Source organism: Plecotus auritus (assembly GCF_963455305.1).
Source record: "Plecotus auritus genome assembly, chromosome: 12".
NCBI lineage: Eukaryota > Metazoa > Chordata > Mammalia > Chiroptera > Vespertilionidae > Plecotus > Plecotus auritus.
The window spans coordinates 43315434-43333179 of NC_137778.1; the positions used below are offsets into that span (position 1 = coordinate 43315434).

The 17746-nt window shown below is 54.6% G+C and overlaps 1 protein-coding gene across 1 annotated transcript in view; it reads left to right on the forward strand.

Moving 5' to 3' along the window:
* The window catches only part of PLPPR5 (phospholipid phosphatase related 5), a 46784-nt gene that overhangs the window by 24529 nt on the left and 4509 nt on the right, over window positions 1-17746 (forward strand). The window contains exons 4-5 of the mRNA XM_080648028.1: window positions 7702-7878; window positions 9945-10064. Of these exons, the coding sequence (XP_080504154.1) occupies window positions 7702-7878; window positions 9945-10064 (297 nt within the window). The remainder of the gene's footprint in view (window positions 1-7701; window positions 7879-9944; window positions 10065-17746) is intronic.

Here is a 17746-nt window from a genome sequence, read left to right on the forward strand (position 1 = left end):
CTTGCTCATGCCCCGATGGTCTCTGATGGGGCTGGGAAAGGGGCCCTCCTTCTCTAGAAAGTTCTCTTGGGGATGTTTGTAACGATAACAATAACACTGACTGAGCATTTACTACGTGCCAGGCACGACGTGCTGCATTGTTGCTAATTTATACACTAACTAGAGGCCCGGTGCATGAAATTTGTGCACGGGGGGAGGGGAGGGGTGTCCCTCAGCCCAGCCTGCACCCTCTCCAATCTGGGACCCCTCGAGGGATGTCCGACTGCCCATTTAGGCCCGATCCCAGTCAGACATCCTTCTCACAATCCGGGACTGCTGGCTCCCAACCGCTTGCCTGCCTGCCTGCCTGAGTGCCCCTAACCGCTTCTGCCTGCCAGCCTGATCACCCTCTAACCACTCCCCTGCCAGCCTGATTGATGCCCAACTGCCCTCCCCTGCAGGCCTGGTCCCCTCTTAACTCCCCTCCCCTGCAGGCTTGGTCCCCCCCTAACTGCCCTCCCCTGCAGGCCTGGTCCCCCCCACCAACTGCCCTTCCCTGCAGGCCTGGTCCCCCCCACCAACTGCCCTTCCCTGCAGGCCTGGTCCTTCCCAACTGCCCTCCCCTGCAGGCCTGGTCCCCCCCAACTGCCCTCTCCTCCAGGCCTGGTCCCCCCCAACTGCCTTCCCCTGCTTGCCTTATCGCCCACAACAGCCCCCCCCCTGCCGGCCATCTTGTGGCGGCCATCCTGTGTCCACATGGGGGCAGCCATCTTGTGTGTTGGAGTGACGGTCAATTTGCATATTGCTCTTTTATTAGATAGGATTCTTGTGTAGGCATGGTTACAACGTATTCTTCCTTTGTTGTTATTAGTTACATAATAACCTATCCTTCGTACTAGCTCACTGGGCTCTCACAGCAGCTGCTTGAAGCATGTCCTCTCATCACACCCACGTCACAGATGAGGATGAGGCGAAGGGACTTGCCGGGATCCATAGAACCGCAATCTGCCCCGACGTCAGTGATGCAGAATGTTCCAGAGAGGGGATCACTTCGTCCCTGAGCCCCACGGGTGGGGGGTCAGGTGACTTCCCTCCTGCCCCCGCCCAGTCCCAGCCTCCCTGAAGGCAGAGGCCCAGGGTTCAGAGGGCAGATACGTTCAGAGAAGAAACATTTAAGAACGCCCCAGCCCTCAGGAATCTTAAATAACGTGGCGTCCACACGTCAGGACTCGGGCCTGTAATTACACGGAAGGGAACCGCTCGCTGTGTCTTTTTAACAATAGGTGCTGTTCCCTGCTCACGGCTTTTCCTGTCCCCGCCGCCCTGAGCGATGGGCGTGTGGGAGGCTGCCATGGCAACCCAGTCCGCCTCCCGCTGCCAGTGTGGGCATTACCAGAGGCTGTGCTGTTCTACTTGAACCTACGTGCAGATCTATTTCTTCCCAGCGTCCCTAGAGACAGCTTGGGGGAGCTTTATAATAGACGCGTTGGGGTGTTTTAAGCGAGTACGGTCTCGGAAAGCGCTTGCCAGGATTTTGATAAGTAGGTAAATAGCGGGGAGTGAGTAGATTCCGTGATGGCGGGGGGAACGGGCGTGCCCCGAGTTCAGGTGGAGCTGGGTGTGGCGTTAGAAACGCGCCGGTGCCGCAGGAAGGAGAAAGGAGCCCTGTGATGAAGTGTGTGGGTGAGGACCGGGGGTATTTTCCTGTGTGTCTCCTTGTGGGTTAGAGAATGACATGAAGGAACGGGGTCTCTCCTTAGCACCTGGCTTTCCTGAAGGGCTTGGGGGTAATTTGATCGCAGACTTCTTCTCTTTCACTTTCCTGAGAACTTTTAGGGGGGAAACATCCCTACACCTCTTTCTGCAAATACAGTGGGTTTCCCAGGAGGGGAAAACGTTCCGAAGGTTATTGAACCCTCCCTCCGTCATTAGATTTGTAATTCGGTGTGAGTGGATTAGAATACCGTTTAAATTTAGCTTTGTGGTGTTCCTTTTCCTATGAAATGGGTGAAGTTTATTCCCCAATGAAAGTAAAATGAACTTCCGCCCGGCCGGTGTGGCTCCGGGGTTGAGCATCCACCTAGGAACCAGGAGGTCACGGTTCGATTGCCGGTCAGGGCACATGCCCAGGGTGGGGCGCACAGGACGCAGCCATTTAACACGCGTGTCCCACGCAGCAGGTAAGAGGCACGTTAGGAGTGGCTTTCCGTTCTGCAGATGACAAACGGTGCCAGCTCCACGGGCTCTTGCTCTCCTAGCCGATGGACGAAGGGCCACGGGGACAGTACATTGATCGGGGGGCAGAGGGCGTCAGCCTGGGTGGAAGTGGGCCCGTGCGGAGCCAGCCGGGGCTGCGGGGCAGGAACGAGGGAACCGCGTGGGCCAGCGCGGGGCTGCTGCTCAGGCCGAGCCGTCCGTCGGCCGTTGTCCTGGGACTGTCCGATCCTCGCTGCACGACCAGCGGGTCCTGAGCTCGGAGGCTGTTCTTCGCCTCCCACGTGTGAGTCCCGCCGGCCGCCGCCCATTCGGGACCCGCTAGGGGATAAGCCATTAGGTGGCCTTTGGTCCCCGCCCCCCGCCCCCCCCCCCCCCCCCCCGCGTATTGCAAAGGAGGGGATGGCTACTCTTATGTCCCGTTGTTGTTTTTCCGTTGATTTTAGGGAGAGTGGAAGCGAGAGGGAGAGACAGAGAGCAACACCCATGTAAGGGAGACACATCGATGGGTTGCCTCCCGCACGCGCCCCGACCAGGGCCCGGGCCAGGGAGGAGCCTGTGACCCAGCTACGTGCCCTTGACCGGAATGGAACCCGGGACCCTTTGGTCCGCAGGCCGATGCTCTGTCCACTGGGCCACACGGGCCAGGGGGGCTGGTTACTCTTGATTTTCAACTACACTCATCTGTCTAAGGCCCTTGGTCCCCTTGCCCGTACGTTAGGCATTTGGGTTCCTCCTCCGCCCGCAGATATATAGTTTCAGTCCACACATATCATTTCGGTTTATTATTTTGTTGTGGTGGTGAATCCTCACCCGAGGATATTTCCCCATTGATTTTTAGAGAGAGTGGAAGGGAGGGGGAGAGGCAGAGAGAAACATCGATGTGAGACACACATGGATTGGTTGCCTCCCGCGCACGCCACAGACTGGTGGGGCTGGGATCGAGCCTGCAGCCAAGGCACATGCCCTTGACCAGAATCGAACCCGGGACCCTTCCGTCCTCAGGCCAAACCTCTAACCACTGAGCAACCCGCTGGGCCCCAAATATATCATTTTAAGGCTTTAGGTTTATTCTAGTCACGGAGCAACGATCTTCATGGTGCCACGTGACAGTAAAAAAAGTTACACTCCTTGTGTGATTCCTGAGCTCATTCAAACAATTCTTGTCATATTCACTTACAAGTGATATTAACCGAGACTCCGGGAAGCAAAGTAGTTTTTCGAAGCTCGCAGAATTAATCAGCGGGGTGGATGGACACGGTAACCGGATTGCTAAGCTCCCGAAGAGGGCTTTCCCTCCTGGCCTGCCCTGACCAAGCACGGGCTCTCTCAGACCTACAGAGGGTCCACAAAAAATCCCCCAAACCGTCGAGTCACTTCGATGAAGTAAAATAGAAAAAGACGGCTGTTACGATAACCGGAACATGAAAAAGCAGGCTCACTGTGATAAACTCGGAAAACTCAACATAACCCAGGATACCATTCCATGAACATTCTGTGCTAGTTGAATCAGGAAAACGTTTAATAGAACAGATAGATATTTTTAAAAAGATACAGAAAAGCATTGTTTGACAAAACGCCAGTGTCCTACAAATTTTTTTTTAATAATAACAGCGCATTAAGTAGACCAGCTGGTCCAATGCTTTTTGAATATCAACCGATAGAGTTTTCATTTCCGCTGAGTGAGGGCGCTCGTGGCTAGGTCAGCATCGTCCAACAGAATTAGGAGGGTCATTGTCCAGTAGAAGCCTAAGACGGACCGCATTTGTGGTTTTTCATTTCCTAGCGGTCACATTAAAAAATGCTTTGAGCCCTGACCGGTGTGGCTCAGTGGATAGAGCGTCGGCCTGCGGACTGCAGGGTCCCGGGTTCGATTCCGGTCAAGGGCATGTACCTTGATTGCGGGCACATCCCCAGCAGGAGGTGTGCAGGAGACAGCTGATCGATGTTTCTCTCTCATCGATGTTTCTCACTCTCTATCCCTCTCCCTTCCTCTCTGTAAGAAATCAATAAAAGATACTTAAAAAAAATGCTTTGAAAAGGTGAAATTAATTTTAAGAATTTACTTTGACAGATTATATCCAAAATATTACCGTCTCAACATACATCAGCATAAAAATACCAGTGAGACATTCTGCATCCCTTTTCTTCACAAAGTTTCCTAAACTTGCACCATTTCTGGGCCCTTCTGTTTGAGCTTTGTGTCAGCTACATTTTGACATCTGGTTAACCTGGATGGTTTCCTAAGTGAATTACAAACCCAGAGAGCATAAGTAATCAGTTCCTGTCCCGTGTCCAACTCGCTCACTCCATTCTGATGCCGTGATTTCCTCTTCTGCCAATTCGGATTAGACAGGCGCTCTGTAAAGATAACAGCATTAGGCTGGCTAAAGGGCGCCGGGAAAGCACCGAACAGCTGCCCAGAGTAAGGGAAAGCTCCGGAATTTTCCTCTTGTGTTTAGAGTTCTGACAGATGTGAAGAAATGCAAAATGAGAACTCGTTAGCCTGGCTCTGTGGCTCCGTCGGTTGAACGGGTCCCAGGTCCCAAGAGGTCCCCGGTCCCATTCCCGGTCCGGGCACATGTTCTGGCTTCCGGCTGGATCCCCCGTGGCCGGTGTGCAGGAGGCAGACGACGGATGTTTCTCTCTCATCATCCATGTTTCTCTCTCTCTCCCCCTCCCTCTCTCTCTAAAAAATTCACTCGTCAGCCTCACCACTGTGAGAAAGAAACCCTCACAAGCAGCCCAGATCTCCCTCCCTGCTCACGTGCAGGAGCCGAGCTGGGGGCTGCGGCATTCGATGCGTCACTGGAGACCGAGGTGGCCATGACCTCGCCTTGCTGTCCCTGTGGGCAGAGCTCTAACACTGCCTCTCAGGACGGCCACAGCGTGGTCTTCTCCTTGTCGCCGCCTCCTGTGCCCCCTCCCGTGCGCTCACCCCCAAGACCCACCGGATTTACGCAGCCCTCCCCAGCGCCGGCTTAGCGGGCAGACCCGCCAGCAGCGGTCCCAGGCCCAGAGGCAGGCGATCGGCGTTCACTGTTCTCCCTGGGGGACTGGGACCTGGGATAGACGGGCTGGAAGTTGGCGAGACAGAAGCTGTCTATCGCGTGGGCTGTTCACGTTCAGACAGCCTCTTCGGCAGCCAGCAGGGCCGCAGACTTGGCCCAGGAAGAAACAAAACACAACAACAAGCAGCAGCAACGAGAGAGAAGACGATCGCTGAGTTTCACGGCCTTCTGGAACGGCTGCTAGGGACGGATGCCGTGAGCACTGACCTTCGTGTCCTCTCTGAGGCAACGTTTCTTGTTTTTAGAGAGAGGAACACTGATTTGTTGTTTCACTGACCTATGCACTCAGCGGGCGACTCTTATAAGTGGCCTGACCGGGGATCGAACCCGCAGCCTTGACATGTCGGGATGACGCTCTAACCAACTGAGCCACCGGCCAGGGCCGGCAAACGTATTTTTTATTCAACACAGGACCGTAGGCAAGTGTGGTCCTGAGTCTGTTTTGTCAGTATCAGCCACACACTGACCTCAACGCCCTAAAACCGTATTACAGTGTCAGAGCACCTTTTATAATCACCTCACCAGGACGTGAATAATAACTGACCCCTCCCCTTGCAGTCAGCCCATTGGTTTCCATAGTAACACGAGTTAAAGGATGAGCATTTGCGCTACAGAATCCATCAGATTAGGGGAAGAACCGAGTTTTTCCTGAGCGTCGTGCTGGCCACTGGAGAACATGCCACTCACTAGTCAGCAGACACGTTCTTTTTGCATATGTGAGCATACCACAGATGTATGCATCTGTTCACTGTTTTGCATACGTGGACATGCCACAGATGTGTGCATCTGTTCACTGTTTTGCATACGTGGACATACCACATATGTGTGCATCTGCTCACTGTTTTGCATACGTGGACATACCACAGATGTGTGCATCTGTTCACTGTTTTACATACGTGGACATACCACAGATGTGTGCATCTGTTCACTGTTTTGCATACGTGGACATGCCACAGATGTGTGCATCTGTTCACTGTTTTGCATACGTGGACATACCACAGATGTGTGCATCTGTTCACTGTTTTACATACGTGGACATACCACCGATGTGTGCATCTGCTCACTGTTTTACATACGTGGACATACCACCGATGTATGCATCTGTTCACTGTTTTGTATATGTGGACATACCACAGATGTGTGCATCTGTTCACTGTTTTACATACGTGGACATACCACAGATGTGTGCATCTGTTCACTGTTTTGCATTCGTGGACATACCACAGATGTGTGCATCTATTCACTGTTTTACATACGTGGACATACCACAGATGTGTGCATCTGCTCACTGTTTTGCATACGTGGACATACCATAGATGTGTGCATCTGCTCACTGTTTTGCATACGTGGACATACCACAGATGTGTGCATCTGTTCACTGTTTTGCATACGTGGACATACCACAGATGTGTGCATCTGTTCACTGTTTTGTTTTTAGCTGACATTTGCTGTTTGTATTTAAGTTTCTGTGTTGTCCTAATTGTGGCCAATACAATGTAAAGTCATTTCACAATTTCAGATGGCAACATAAGAACAAATGTTGGCACGTGTTGAACCTTAAATTCCCCTTTCAAAGTGCTAACTGCGCAGTAAAAGTTTGCTCCGTTTTACTTTTTATCACTATATTCACACGTTTTGCTTTTATCACGTGTGCGTCCTCTCAGGTGGTGTATAAAATGGAAATGTTCAGGACGTGTCTTCAGCCCTGGCCGGTGTGGCTCAGTGGGTTGGAGCATCATCTTGTTTGCCGAAAGGTGGTGGGTGTGATTCCTGGTCAGGGCACATACCTAGGTTTGGGGTTCAATCCTGGTTGGGGCACATGCAGGAGGCAAGCGATCTGTTTCTCTCACATCCATGTTTCTCTCTCTCTCTCTCTCTCTCTCTCTCTCTCTCTCTTCCTCAGCGTTCCCTTGCTAACAATATTGATCTAAAATGTAAATTCACATAAAACAAACGCATGGACTGCTTAAACACAAGGTCACCTGGAATGGCTGAGCTCGGTGATCCTAAGTCAGCCGTGGGCAAACTACGGCCCGCGGGCCGGATCCGGCTGTTCTATCCGGTTCTCTTGCTCTCCCCTCCGCTCCTTTACTTTGAATTTATATTAGTTCACACAAACACTCCATCCATGCTTTTGTTCCGGCCCTCCGGTCCAGTTTAAGAACCCATTGTGGCCCTCGAGTCAAAAAGTTTGCCCACCCCTGTCCTAAGTGATGAATATATCCCATAAGAACCAGCTACTAGTAGATTTGGGGCAAGTAAAGTTAAATAACCACTGCCCTTAAATTCCACTTTTAAGAAACGTCCTTCCAAAGATTAATAAACCGTCGAACCCCGTAGGCATGTGCTCATCTGTAAACACACGTGCACGTACACACGTGCGAGGCGCGTGCGCGGACCTGCCTGCGTGCACAGCGTGTCTCCGTTGCCGTTTCAGATGTACATCACCAGCACCGTCACGGCCAAGGGCACGCGCCTCGCGAAGCCCGTCCTGTGCCTGGGCCTCCTGTGCTTGGCCTTCCTCACCGGCCTCAACCGAGTGGCCGAGCACCGCAACCACTGGGCCGACGTGATAGCGGGCTTCCTGGTCGGGGCGTCGATAGCCGTGTTCCTGGTGAGTACCGGGGAGTGCGCGGTGGGGACAGAGCGCAGGGGTGGTGGTTGTTAATCCTCACTTGGGGATAGTTTGCCGTTGAGTTTTTAGAGGGAGTGGAGAGAGAGGGAGAGACAGAGAGAGGGACACTTCGATGTGAGGGGGACACGTCGACGTGAGGGGGACACGTCGACGTGAGGGGGACACGTCGACGTGAGGGGGACTCGTCGACGTGAGGGGGACTCGTCGACGTGAGGGGGACACGTCGACGTGAGGGGGACACGTCGACGTGAGGGGGACACGTCGACGTGAGGGGGACACGTCGACGTGAGGGGGACACGTCGACGTGAGGGGGACACGTCGACGTGAGGGGGACACGTCGATGTGAGAGGGACATGTCGATGGGTTGCCTCTGTCACGCGCCCCGACGAGGCCAGGGATGCAGCCTGCCCCTAGGTAGGTGCCCCTGTGCCCCAGCGTAGCACCCTCCACGGGCACCTGTCACAGCCAGAGTCTCCCCAGCAGGGGGCCCTCCCTGGTGACGGCCTGGGTCCCTCCGGTAACCAAAACCCCATGTGTCCAAGGCCAGGCGCCTCCCAGCGGCTTCGGCGGGGGCTGGACAGCGGCTTCGGCGGGGACTGGCCACGGCCTGCGCGGTCACTCCCCGTTGAAACCCTCCCTGGAGCTCTCCGTAGCTCTGGCTGCCGGGAAATAGACTTCCGCCCGCTGCGGGCTCAGCTGGTCCATCGGAAGCCGGAGCCGCTGACCCTTTCACCCAGATGGAAAGCTGTGCGACTATAGATCGCAGCCCGTGTCCGCGGTGACGCAGCAGAGGACGCACCTTCGTTCCCGTTCGGTTTCCTTTCAACGGCTCCGCACAGTCACCTGTGCTCCCTGCCGCCGTCACCGCGGAATGCCCCGCGTGGGAGCCGATGCCCCGCCTGGGAGCCGGCCCGCGAGCCCAGCAGACGTGCCAGGCCTGTTAGAGAGGCTCTCCTTCTGTGACGCCCTCTGTCCCGTCCCCGGCGTGCGCCCTGCTGCTCTTCCTCCGATGGCGTCCCTCTCTGACTCCCAAGTCCCTGGGCGATGGGCCCTCCCCCCTCCCCGCCCCCTGAGATACCCAGCAGCCTCCCGGAAGCTGGGCCCGCCTTCACTCTCCAGGGGAAGGAGGCTCACAGTGAGAAAAACAAAACAAGACAAAGGGTGTCTCCCAGGAACCCCAGGACGTCACCAGGCAGGGCCGGGAGCCAGCCGAGGCCTGACCCTCAGCGCGAGGCCCTGTCGGCCCCCTGGGGTGTACCCGCTGGCACAGGGCCCGCCCCTCGGGAAAAGGCCTGCTGGCTCCGGAGCGGCCAGCGAGCTGCTGTGGAAATGAGAGTCCACGCAGGACACGATGGGAGACAATAGCCGGGCTCAGTCCCAGGCGCTGCTGGAGGAGCGCGTGCCGTGGGGCGGGTTTCTGAGGCGTGCTCCGTGACCTTGACCAAGGGGAAATAATTAGCATTTAAATGAAGTTGTAGGTTAGCCACGCTGGGAAAGGTCAGCTCGCTATGCATTTTTATTAGGTTACGATGTTATTTTTGGATTCATTTGAGCATGGACTGTTAACTAATTTAATGAACATTTTGGAATCATAAAATTGTCATGATTAACTGAGCCATGTATTTTTTTATTGATTTCAGAGAGGATGGGAGAGGGAGAGAGAGAGAGGAGAAACATCCACGATGAGAGAGAATCATCGATGGGCTGCCGCCTGCATGCCCCCCACTGGGGGTCGAGCCCACCACCCAGGCCTGTGCCCTGAGCAGGAATCGAACCGTGACCTCCCGGTTCATAGGGCGATGCTCAACCACTGACTTGCCCCCGGGCCTGAGCTAACATTGATGGATGGATTTTCTTGAACATACATGCACCTGGAGTAACTGTTTCAAATGTATACAAGATAAGCCTGGGGGTAAAGTCACGTACACTTAATATTCACGCAGTTTTAATACTTCATTATGAGGATTAGATTTATGGGGCTGCTCAGAGGTCATTGTCAAGAGGGCTTGGCTTCGCTAACGCTGCGGTTTCCTCTGAACCGCCAGGTCGTGTGCGTGGTGAATAACTTCCGAGGAAGACACCCCGAAAGCCAGCACGTGCACGTGGCGGACCTGGCGCACGCGCCGATGATCAGCATCCCGCGGGTGGAGAGCCCTTTGGAAAAGGTAACGCCTGCAGGTGCCGTGAAGTTTACGTTCTGAGGTGTGATCCTGGAGCGAAGGAGCCATTGGTCCCAGTGTCACCGCAGTCGTTTCCGTTGGCTGCGGCGGGCTCCGCGTCTCGGCGGCATTCGGCGAGGATTGTCCCTGACGACACCCGTGGGGGAGGGAGGTCCCGGACCCGGGCCGCCCGCTGAGAAACGTGCCCGAGAGCTCGGGGCTCTGCCGGAGCGGGGCGTCTGGGGCAGGCACGCTGGGCGGCGGGCTCCCGCGGAGGCAAATAGCAGGGTGGCTGTGCTGAGAACGTGCGCTCTTTCTAAACCACGTCCGCTCTCCCGCGCTCCGTGGACAGGCGGCCCTGGAACAGGACGGGTCCAACCGGCCCGGTCCACTCGTGCAGGTTTCTCAGTAAACGCCGTAAACGTGTTCTCCCTGCCCGGGGTTTCTTAGGCCCTTTCTCTTCTCCAGCTCCCGCATGGGAAGAGGCAGTGCGTGCTGCACGTCCCAGAAAGCACTGTCCCTCGACTCCGGTGGCCGGCAAGGCTGCCATCGGCAGCAGGCGTTTCGGGGCGGCCACAGCAGGGTCCCCTGAACCAGCTCAGTGACCCACCGTGGAACAGGACCAGCTGCTAGCCGGGGTCACTGAGAAAACTGCCCCGTCGCCCCCCCAGAAACATACTGCCCTTTCACCTTCTGCCCTTTCACCCTCTGCCCTTTCACCCTCTGCCCTTTCACCTTCTGCCCTTCCACCTTCTGCCCTTTCACCCTCTGCCCTTTCACCTTCTGCCCTTTCACCTTCTGCTCTTCCACCCTCTGCCCTTTCACCTTCTGCCCTTTCACCCTCTGCCCTTTCACCCTCTGCCCTTTCACCCACTGCCCTTTCACCCTCTGCCCTTTCACCTTCTGCCCTTTCACCTTCTGCTCTTCCACCCTCTGCCCTTTCACCTTCTGCCCTTTCACCCTCTGCCCTTTCACCCACTGCCCTTTCACCCTCTGCCCTTTCACCCTCTGCCCTTTCACCCACTGCCCTTTCACCCTCTGCCCTTTCACCCTCTGCCCTTTAATTCTGCCCTTTCACCTTCTGCCCTTTCACCCTCTGCCCTTTCACCCTCTGCCCTTCAACCCTCTGCCCTTTCACCCTCTGCCCTTTCACCTACTGCCCTTTCACCTTCTGCCCTTTCACCCTCTGCCCTTTCACCTTCTGCCCTTTCACCTTCTGCCCTTTCACCCTCTACCCTTTCACCCTCTGCCCTTTCACCTACTGCATATCCCTGTCTTCCCTTCAGAGGGCTCTCTTGCCCAGATCTAATGGCAGGGAGTCCATGACATTCACCCAGGACTCTTGGGGTCAGGCTGTGGTCACGGCAGCAGCAAAGCGCTGGGCACGCTTGTCCTTTCTCTCCTGCCCCCACTCGTCCTCCCTATAGGGCGACATTCAGCTTTGCACAGGTGAGCACATGTTAGGAATGCACGCGTGTGCCTTATTGATCTCAACGGACACCGTACAGAAAATCTAAGGCAGTGGTCGGCAAACTCATTAGTCCACAGAGCCAAATACCAACAGTACAACGATTGAAATTTCTTTTGAGAGCCAAATTTTTTAAACTTAAACTTCTTCTAACGCCACTTCTTCAACATAGACTCGCCCAGGCCGTGGTATTTTGTGGAAGAGCCACACTCAAGGGGCCAAAGAGCCGCATGTGGCTCGCGAGCCGTGGTTTGCCGACCACTGATCTAAGGGAAGGGTCATTCTCTCGTCCCAAAAATCTTTAAAAATAAATACAAGCCATGGATGGGATTTGATAGAACATGGAAGAGTTCCAATCGACCTAAGAGGAATTAATATCTACAGAGCTTTATTAGGCAGTTAGCACAGGCCTCTGTAGCCACGTCTGGCTACTTGGGGATAACGCTGAGAGGTAAATCAGTGGTATAGGAAATGCTTTTCAAGAAAATAATTCTTTTTTCTTGGGTTTAGGTGATCCAATTGAAACAAAGGGAAGTCCCCCTTGCCCATGATAAGAAAGGGGAGCTAATGCTAGGAATAATTTGCAAATTACAGCCTTGTAGTTCCAGTCAGGGGCTCTGTACCAGCCTGACTACCCAAGATGCTGTGCGTGTAAGAGCACCCAGTGACTGAGAGTGGCGCCACCTGAATGCAGGTGGTGAGCAGTGAGGACGGTTCCCCAAAGCGGGAGATGCCAGTGAGTGTGTGCTGTCACGGATGGAAATTACCATGCTTCGTTCCCATGGCAACCGTGGAGGGAAATTACACGGCTAGGAATATTCTAAGGGGACTCGCAGTGACCCGGAGAAGCAAACACATGGACTGTTTTGAAGGTTAGAACATCACAGGGTCAAGGTGAAACCTGAGCTGCAGGTTAGGCAGAGTGGGGGGGGGGGGCGTGTGGAGAGCCACGCTTTTGCAGGTGTGGGCAGCCCTGGGTTGGAGGGTTGGCTTGGCTACATAATGTCTAAGTAAGATCAGACAAATGCCTTCTTTTCTCCTTACCTGAAAAAAATGGATACAATTATGGTTCCTTTCTAGGGTAACTAGAGGCCCGGTGCACAAAATTCATGCACGGGTAGGGTCCCGAGGCCTGGCCAGCAATCAGGGCCAATCGGGGGCCTTCCAGCTGCCTGCCAGGGCCTTCCTTCATTCTGCACCACCCCCTGGTGGTCAGCGCACATCACAGCAAGCAATCAAACTCCTGGTCCCTGGTCGAACTCCCGAGGGGACACTTTGCATATTGGCCTTTTCTATATATAGATGGTTTGAAATGACAGATCACAAATAAACTTATTGCCGAAAGTGGTTTGGCTCAGTGGATAGAGCATCGGCCTGCGGACTGAAGGGTCCCGGGTTCGATTCCGGTCAAGGGCATGTACCTTGGTTGCAGGCACATCCCCAGTAGGAGGTGTGCAGGAGGCAGCTGATCGATGTTTCTCTCTCATCAATGTTTCTAGCTCTCTATCCTTCTCCCTTCCTCTCTGTAAAATATCAATAAAATATATTAAAAATAAAACCAAAAAACAAACAAACTTCTTGGCACACAGTTGGTGTTTAAATCAAGGTAGCTCCCTCCTGTCCAACGAACGATTCCCTTCCTAGGATTTTCATTGTATTTCGGGCTGGGATACCCCATAGAGCTATTTCGTGGACTCGAAGGTTTATGCAGATTGTCTGTGCCATACGTAGAGCATATGGCAGAAAGTCTTATAGCAAAAAAATGCCACATAGATTAGTGTCATTGCAACAGCAACACAGCCCTGTGGTTTCTTGCCAAGACCAGCGTGATTACCCGTGACTCTGCTCTCGGGGGTAAGGCCCGTCGAGGCTCCAGCACGTTGGCACGGGTACGTCCGGGAATCCATTTCCGTCGTGTCTGCTTTTCTCGAATGCAGATCTTTGTCTTACAGAGCTGCCCAACTGCAACGTAACATTCCCCGGGAGCTTGTCAACACAGCTTCCTCAGGGACCAGATACTGGAAGAGTTCGTGGAACTGCGTCTCCTCATTTTCGCCGGTTTTTCTCGCCGGAGCTTCGAGCACTGACGAGGCGTATTTGCCGTCCGTCAACGCTGGCGTGCTGTGCTCGGCTCTCACATGTCTCATTTCCTTTTGCTTTAAAGAGTCCACGGAAAAGGGGAGTTAAACAGCCCAACAGGCCTCAGCCGTTCGGGTTCGGAGGGCGTGCGCCCCAGGGCCTGCGCTATATTTCTTTTATTGATTTCAGAGAGGAAGAGAGAGACAGAAACATCAATGATGAGAGAGAATCATGGGTCAGCTGCCTCCTGCACAACCCCCACTGGGGAATCAAGCCCCAAACCCCGGCATGTGCCCCGACCGGGAATCGAACTGGGGCCTCTTGGTTCATGGATCGATGCTCAACCCCTGAGCCACGCCGGTCAGTCTGTTTCTGTGGCTTTTACAGATGACTAATGAGATGTTTGCGCAGACCAGGACCTTTGTGTGTATATATGATCTCATTTGCTCTTAATAAAAAAACCCGTGTAAATGGTCTTCTCCCCATGGCACGGACGGGAGAGCCGGGTCTCGGAGAGGCTGCGTTGCTCGTGAACATACTGTGGTCAGGGGCCCACATGCAAACACACTGGAGCCCACTGGCCACCCGGCTTCCCCACGCGGGGGCTGAAGGCTGAGTCCTTGAATGGAAGCCATTGACCCACAGACCCTGGTTTCTGATTATGCCCCAAACCTACACCGACGGCTCACAGCCTCCTGTTCAAACACCGAGGCTGCTTATGAGCGGCTGGAAGGGAAGGAAAGGGGGGCCGTACTGACCTCAGCCTTCGCCTACCTCCGGGACCGCGGGGGTCAGACTCAGCCTGTCCGGCTGCATGAGGCGACAGCGACAGGCACTGAAGTAATGGCTGCGCTGCATTTTGTAGGTGTCCCGAGGCCAGCCTGCGGAGGGCGGCGAAGAACACGCGCAGGGGAGGCCCCTGAAGGACTGTCTGGCTCGGCTCTTCGGCTGGGTGCTGGGCGTGAGCCGCCGCGATCACCTCCGATTAAGGCAATAAACGTAGGTGCGCCGAGCGCACTGGTGGTGGAGCTGAGCTGCAGAGCTCTGGCAAATACAGAAACCGCGTCCCTCTGGGCAGGTCCCCGGCTCCCAAAGGGATCTGGGTCCTCAGTCACTGTTCTCCTTTATCTTCCAAATAGGTCTCATTTTTCCGCTGGGTTGGCACGCAGGAGCGGAGCTTAGCATCCCTCAACCCAACAGCCCTCGCTAGAATGGCTCTTCCTGTTTTGTTATTTATATATATATAAATACGTTTTTATTGATGTCAGAGAGGAGGGGAGAGGGGGGGAGAGAGAGAAACATCAGTGATGAGAGAGAATCACGGATCGGCTGCCTCCTGCACGCCCCACACTGGGGATCGAGCCCGCAACCCGGGCCTGTGCCCTGAGCGGGAATCGAACCGTGACCTCCTGGCTCATAGGTCGCTGCTCAACCTCTGAGCCAGGCCGGCCGGGCTAGAATGGTTTTTCTTGTTTTCCTACATGAACTGCTCTTTTTTTTTTTTTTTTTTTTTTTTTTTTTTTTTTTTTTTTGCATTTCCCCCTATTTTTCCAAAGGCAAATAAATAAACTGCCAGTGGCATGCCTTGTCTGGTGGCAAGTCACCCCAACATGGCATGTCCTAAGTAAATGCAGTGCTGTCTGAAGTCACCAGAGTGAAATACAGATTATTTTTTTAATATGTTTTTATTGACTTCAGAGAGGAAGGGAGAGGGGGAGAGAGAGAGAGAAACATCAATGATGAGAGAGAATCATTGAATGGCTGCCTCTTGCACACCCCCTACTGGGGATCGATCCCGCAACCCGGGCATGCGCCCTGAACCGGAATCAAACCTGGGACCCTTTGGTCCACAGGCCGACGCTCTATCCTAGGGGTCCTCAAACTACGGCCCGCGGGCCACAGGCGGCCCGCCGAGGACATTGATCCGGCCCGCCGGGTGCCGCTGCCGACGCGTCCTGGGCCCGCAGTGCACATAGGAATTTGTTCATATTTTTTTTTTTTAAACTATAGTCCGGCCCTCCCACGGTCTGAGGGACAGGGAACTGGCCCCCCGTTTAAAAAGTTTGAGGACCCCCCTGCTCTATCCACTGAGCCACCCCAGCCGGGGCTGAGATACAGATGTTCGCGGAGAGCCCAGCGCTTCAGAAGCCGGCGTGCTGCCAGCCCTCGGCACTTGCCGAACGGGCGGCTCTGGGCCGCTCTCAGGGCCGGTGCTGGCTCGGCCTGTCTTCTGCCCTCAGGGACCGGATTCGGTATTTGGCTCTCGGACTTGCTGTGAACGTGGGCGATGCTTTCTGAGGGGGGCAGCGCTTTCTCGTCTTCAGCTCTGGCTCCCGCCTGCCCCCTGCACCCCAAGCCTCTGACTGTGTGACGGCAGAAGCAGTCATCGAACTGGTACATGATACGCAGGGTGTCCCCCCAAAAACGTCTGCACGCTCTGAATGCTTACCCATTCCGATGCGTTCAGTCTGGAAGAGAGAAACATCGGTGGGGCCATCCGCCGTAAAGGGTGCGTACGTTCTGGGGGGACACCCACCGATGACCACCTTTTCTCGTGACTCTGAGTGGCGTGCTTTCCTGCGTGCGTTTTGGCGTTGCCCGCTGCGTGTTTGCACTGTTCTCTTCTAAGAAGATCGGCTGTTGCAAAATGCGGGTTCAGCCGGGTCAGATGGAGACCCCGTTCCCCGACACAGGGGACCTGGGAATATCACACGCCGTTCTGTCTCGCATGTGACCGAGGAGATGCTGGTGGGGACCGAGCCGGCGCACACCTCCTGCCCGGGAACGCCGCCCTCTGTCCGGGCCGTTCAGGGCAGGTGCCTGCCCACCTCCCCGAGGAGACTGCCGTGCCGCAGACTCATGGCCTGGTCGACGGGGAGGACCGGAGTCATTGGCTTGTCCGTCCTCCAGATGCCGTCCGGGAGAGCCGCCCCAGGCCGGAGGGGAACGCACCTCGTTCTGTAAAGCCGACGGAGAGAAACCGTCCATCCCCGCCCCCTCCATGCCGTGGTGTGGCTGCCTTTACTCTTGACACTGAGAGTAATGGGCAGAGGGCCCCCGTGCCACCTGTACAGCCCTTCCGGGTACGCAGAGCCCATGATTCCGTTTCCCCCGCAATGGCTCTGCCCTGGGCACGGTCCCTTCCCCCCCCCCCGTGTTTTCATCGGTTCGTCTCTCTGCGGACGACCACCTTTAACAGACAAGCCCGGGGTGCGGGATCCCTCTCATCCAGTCGGTTTGGAAGTGTCGTCCCACAGGTGAAAGCTAGAGTGTGGCCCCGGCCGGTGTGGCCCAGTGGGTTGGCCATCGCGCACCACAAGGTTGCCAGTCCCACTCCCGTCAGGGCACCTGCCCAGGTGGCGGGCTCCATCCCAGGAGGGGGCGTGCAGAAGACAGCCGGTGGATGTTTCTCTCTGGCATCGTTGTTGTTTTTCTCTCTCTCCCTTCCCCTCTCTCTGAAAATTAAAATAAAATAAAAACTACAACAACAGCACCTTACATGTGATACGAAACGGAAATAGCGCTGTTCGCAAAAAAGCAGGCGTTTGCCCAGCGCCCTGGGGCCTAAAAATGCAGTCGGTCACCTGCAGTCTAACCTGGTGATGACTCAGCAGAAGGCACGGGGTTCGGGGCAGGGAGAGGAAGCTCGAGTGGTCACCGAAACATGGTTTTGTTTTATTATTTTTAATACGTTTTTTATCGATTTCAGAGAGGAAGGGAGAGGGAGAGAGAGAAACATTAATGTTTTTTATCGATTTCAGAGAGGAAGGGAGAGGGAGAGAGAGAAACATTAATGTTTTTTATCGATTTCAGAGAGGAAGGGAGAGGGAGAGAGAGAGAAACATTAATGTTTTTTATCGATTTCAGAGAGGAAGGGAGAGGGAGAGAGAAACATTAATGTTTTTTATCGATTTCAGAGAGGAAGGGAGAGGGAGAGAGAGAAACATTAATGTTTTTTATCGATTTCAGAGAGGAAGGGAGAGGGAGAGAGAGAAACATTAATGTTTTTTATCGATTTCAGAGAGGAAGGGAGAGGGAGAGAGAGAAACATTAATGTTTTTTATCGATTTCAGAGAGGAAGGGAGAAGGGGAGAGAGAGAAACATTAATGTTTTAATCGATTTCAGAGAGGAAGGGAGAGG